This window comes from Emiliania huxleyi (genome assembly GCF_000372725.1).
Source record: "Emiliania huxleyi CCMP1516 chromosome Unknown EMIHUscaffold_167, whole genome shotgun sequence".
In the NCBI taxonomy this organism is placed as follows: Eukaryota; Haptophyta; order Isochrysidales; family Noelaerhabdaceae; genus Emiliania; species Emiliania huxleyi.
In genome coordinates this window covers 259,162-263,864 of record NW_005200911.1, presented here as the reverse complement: position 1 = coordinate 263,864, position 4,703 = coordinate 259,162, and the positions used below count along the sequence as shown (strand labels likewise).

At 66.1% G+C, this 4,703-nt stretch overlaps 2 protein-coding genes across 2 annotated transcripts in view; one reads left to right on the top strand and one right to left on the bottom strand.

Moving 5' to 3' along the window:
* Positions 1 to 1,364: 1,364 nt before the first annotated feature.
* EMIHUDRAFT_230850 (hypothetical protein) lies at positions 1,365 to 2,936 on the bottom strand (the record flags this gene model as incomplete). The annotated part of the gene is made up of 1 exon (XM_005784875.1): positions 1,365 to 2,936. The coding sequence occupies one exon, from the start codon at positions 2,934 to 2,936 to the stop codon at positions 1,365 to 1,367; it is 1,572 nt and encodes a 523-aa protein (XP_005784932.1).
* A 663-nt stretch (positions 2,937 to 3,599) lies between these two features.
* The window catches only part of EMIHUDRAFT_230849 (hypothetical protein), a gene marked incomplete at both ends in the record, with an annotated part of 1,718 nt that continues 614 nt past the window's right edge, over positions 3,600 to 4,703 (top strand). Inside the window, 4 exons of the mRNA XM_005784874.1 lie at positions 3,600 to 3,851; positions 3,934 to 4,009; positions 4,320 to 4,366; positions 4,517 to 4,639. Coding sequence (XP_005784931.1) covers positions 3,600 to 3,851; positions 3,934 to 4,009; positions 4,320 to 4,366; positions 4,517 to 4,639 — 498 coding nt within the window. The remainder of the gene's footprint in view (positions 3,852 to 3,933; positions 4,010 to 4,319; positions 4,367 to 4,516; positions 4,640 to 4,703) is intronic.

The following is a 4,703-nucleotide window of genomic DNA, read 5'->3' as shown; positions in this document are numbered from 1 at the left end:
AAGGAAATCAAGTTCAGCGGTTTTCAAACGCCCCCGGATATTATTTTTCAGTTTTTTTTGGGGCTAGCCATATGTTTTTTGATGAGCCCCGGGAGTCCTTTGAGGGGTTTTGCCCCGTTGGATCAGGATGCTTCCGATTGGGGATTCCCCCCGGGTTTGGTTTGGGACCCCCCCGCCCGACCGCCCCGGACAGGACCGGTCCCGCCGGGTTTTAACCCCCCTGGGGTTCCCCCCCCCGGGGGGATTGTGGCCCCCCCCCTCCCCCTCACTCTTTGGGGGGTTTTTCGGCCCCCCCCCCCCTCCCCCCCCCCCCCCCCAGGCCGGACCGCGGTCGCCGGGGACGCCGCCGCTGCCGCCGGCTTCTCGGCGGCAGTACGGCTGCAGGCTCTGCGGCTCAAAGGACCACAACCTCACCACGACGACGAAGGGTGAGAGGTCGGTGACCTGCCCCTACCACGACGACTTCGAGGACGTGATCGGCAAGACGGTCAAGGTCGACTTCGTCAAATTGACGGAGAGTGAGAGGGCCGCAAAGCGGGCGGAGGAGGCGGCGAAGAAGGCGGAGGAGGCGGCGAAGGAGGAGGAGGAGGAACAGGAGGGAGAGCCGTGAGCTGCGCAGTGAGAAGAGCGGCGGCGTAGTAGCGGTCGAGAGTTGTGTTCTTCACACCGTGTCGGGAGGTGTCCGGCGACGAGGGGTCGCGACACACATCTCGCACGCGAGGTCGAACCATGTCCTCTTCTTCTATTTCTTCACTTTCCTGAACGCCTTGCCTATCATCATGGTTGCAACTAAAAAGACCTCCAAGCCCTGGGAGCCCTCCCCTTTCTTTCTTTCTTTTTCTTTAGCCGCCAAAACTGACACGCGGCGTCTCTCAAGACCTTCTCCCCCACCACACGGCAATCCCCCTCCCTCCACCACCAACCCACCACCACCACCACCCACCACCACCCACCACCACCCACCACCACACACACACACAACCACACACACACACACACAACCACACCACAACACACACACACACACACACACACACACACACACACAACACACAACACACAACACACACACACACACACTCACACACACACACACACACACACCGTCGCCAGCAGATAGACGCAATGCGACCGCGGGAACGTGTGTGCATGAGCGATCCCGACCGACGCAGTTCAAGAACCAATTGGAGTGTAAGAACGGCACGAGTGTCCTCGCAGCCTCAAGCAAAACCCCGTCGGACGTATGCGCGGGAGCGCGCGAGAGGTCGCCTCATCTTCACGTTCTGTGGGTCCTGGATGCTGGATTTCGCTACCACGAGCGTGTGTGCCACATGACACCCCACGGCGTCGGGGCTGGCGAGATCTCAGGCGAGGCGCAGCAGCTGCATGAGCTCCCGCTCCAGCGTGGCACAGCTGCTCCCCTCGCCCATCTCCCGGCCCGGCTGCTGAGCGGCCAGGTTGAGAATGTCCGCCATCGCGGTGGCGATGTGAGCGGCGTACGCGCGCGCCTCCTGCAGACGCTGCTCGGCCCGCGAGAGCTTGACGCCGTGCGGTGCGAGGCGGGCGCACACCTGTGTGAGAGCGCCGTCAAGCGCAGCGTTGATGGCAGAGGGGAGGTGCTTCGCCGGCATGATGCGCCTCCTCGATGCATCGGAAAAGTGAACGTTGGGGCTTCGCAGGTGGAGGCAGAGCCAGCCGCAGCGGACGGCGTCGTCGCCTTCTGAGCCCACTCGGAGCCCGCCATCCCCTGGCGACGTCAGCGATGAACCCAGGTGCTTCTTCCACCCGCGCGCGCGCTTGATCGCATCGAAGCACGCGCAGCCGGCGACGAACTGCTGCTGGTCGGCGAGGTCCAATCGCTTGTTGTTGAGAAGCACGAGCACGTGGAGCGGCGCGGTGGAGGAATCGGCGCCGGAGCGAGAGCGCGGCTGCTCTGCCGAGGGGGCTCGTGGCTCCACCGCGAGCTGGAGCGTCGCGTGCGCGAACCCAGAGCCGGACAGCACTCCGCGCCCAGCACCGTGTGCGGCAATCACTCTGCCGCTCTCAGCTGCGGGCGGGCCTCCTTGGGACTCCGACTCGGCGCCGAGCGTGGTCTCGGCGGCAGGCACAACCACGCAATCGCGGAGCTCGTCCTGGAGCGAGTGGAGCAGCTGCTCGACGCCTGGCAAAGATGGCGCTGGCCCCGCTTGCACGAACATGCGGCTCATCACCACCGGCTCGACTTGGTGCCGCACAGTGTAGCTGCGCGCGCCCGCCTCGCCGTGCGATGTGGCTACGTCGAGCTCGATCGTGAGGGACGACGTAGTGCAGAGGGCCTGCGCAGAGTACGCGATGGCGTCTCGCAGCACGTCGATTGCCTTCCGGCCGCCGAGGAGAAGGGCCGAGACATGCGACCCGCTCCCGTCGTAGTCCTCCAGGAGCTGTGGCGGGGCGGTCACCGATGCCGGCTCGGCGGCGTCGGCGTGATGAGCCGCGCCCCACGTGCGCCGCCGCAGCTGTCCCCTCGCGACGCTCAGAATCTCGGCGAGCTCGTCTGGGCCAGGGTGGGACCCGCAGCCCCCGCCCCACCAGTACGTACTGACGGCCCAGCGGATCACCGTGGCCAGGCCAAGCCCAGCCAAAACGCCGCGGTCACCGATGGCGTCCAGCGCCGTGCCAAAGCCCGGGCCGTCATCGCTGACGCAGACCTGGTAAATATTCGTACCAGGCAGGCCCTGGACGCTGATCTTGATCGTGTGGTCTCTGCTGTCGTCAGCTTCGCACGCGGCAACAGCATTCTCCAGCAGCTCCAGGACGCTTCGGCAGAGCGCGCGGTCCGGGTCTGCGCCCGCGCCAAGCCCAGCCTGACCAAGGAGCGGTGGCGCGCGACAGTCGTCGTCGGACTGGGAGTCGTGCGGCCACGATGCGGTCGCCTGCGACGCCGTGGAGGCGGACATCGACCTGCCTCGAGATTTTTGCACTGCCAAACACGGAAACGCTGTGCTGAAAAAAATGGTGCGCTCAGTTTCTTCTGTTCGGGGAATCTGCCAGTTGATCTCCCTTGCCCCTCTTGGTGTGACCGTTCTCTCCCTCCGCGACCCCCGAGATGTGTCTAACGTTGTCTTGTTCGTTACAGCCGTGTCTGTGAAGTCACTCCCCATCCCCTCGGGCCTCCGCACAACATATAAACCTCTATCTCTCTCTCTCTCTCTCTCTCTCTCTCTCTCTCTCTCTCTCTCTCTCTCCCTCCCTCCCTCCCTCCCTCCCCCCCCCTCTCTCCAGCGCAGGGCAAACACCTCACCCTCTCAAAAGAAAGAAAAACTGTCGCACTTAGCTAACTTACCCCCAGGAGCCAGGTACTGTGCCGTAGAGACCTATGCCCAGGCGCACAGAAGGCAAAGGAGCTGGCGGGCAAGGTGCTGGCCAAGGACGAAAGCGGTGGTTACCTTGTCGTCAACGAGGGTGCGTCAAACCCACAGCTGGCACACGCACGCACCACGCCTGAGGGCACACACGCTGCACGCTCCTCCTCTCCTCCGTTTCCATCTCCCTCGGGGGGGGGGAGCGGGGAGGGGGCTCCCTCCCTGCTCTCTCCCTCCGATATCACGCCGCCGACAGAAATGGAGAGGCCAGCCGCATCGGGCGCGGCATCGGGCGTGCAGGTCCACTACGACTCACAGGCGCACAAGCACACGAACTTGCGCGACGCCCTCGCGGCCCGTCGGGCGGGCGTGCTCTTCACTTACAAGCGCTACGCGAACTCCATCAAGCGGCAGCTCATCCAGTCCCACGCGCGGGACGCGCGGCTCCTGATCGACATTGGATGTGGCCGGGGCGGGGACATCGCCAAATGGCGTGATGCTCGCGTCCATGTGCGGCAACGCCGCCGCCCCCGCCCCCGCTGCCACCACCGCCTTCACAGAGCTGACGGAACCTCTGCCCGTCGCCACGCAGCACGTCGTCGCGATGGACCTCTCGGCCGCGCAGCTCGACGAGGCGCGCAGCCGCGAGACGGACGGCCGGGGCGGGGGTGGGCGGGCGCACACCGCCATCGCCTGGCGGCAGCTCAGCATGCTGGCGCCCGACTTCGCCGAAGAGCTCGAGCCGGAGGTGGCGCGCGGCGGCGGCGGCGGCGGTGCCGACGCCATCTCTGCCATGTTTTGCGTCCAGTTCGCCTTTGGCTCGGAGGCAGTCGCGTCTGCGCTGCTCCGGCAGGCGAGCACTGAGCTGGCTTGCACGCGTGTGTAGTGTGTACGCGTCGATCAGAAGGGAGCTGGTTTGGCAGGTGAGCTCGCTGCTGCGGCCGGGCGGCGTCTTTTTCGGGACGGCGCCCGACGCAGATGCCGTGCTGACCGCCCTCGGCGGGTCCAGCTCGGTCACGCTGCAGGTGCGCTTATGCTCGCGTGGCTGCCGGGAGGGTGCGAGAGGGGCAGGAGGGCGCATGCGCTCGCGCCCGTCTCGCCTCCCTCGCCGCCGCCGCTGACGCGCCCTCCCCCTGCCCCCTCGGCTGTCGCGCCGGTCGACCCAGCCGCCGCAGGTGCCCTTCGTGCTGCGGCTCAGGCTGCTGGAGGAGGCGGCAGCCGGCCGCGGCGAGGGCGGCGAGGGGTTGGGCGAGTCCGACGAGTTTGGCCGCGCTCTCTTCTTCTCCCTCGAGGACACGGTCACGCAGGCGAGCCCGCACACCGCCTTGTGGCACAGGCACTTCCTAGACAGTTCCGAGACAC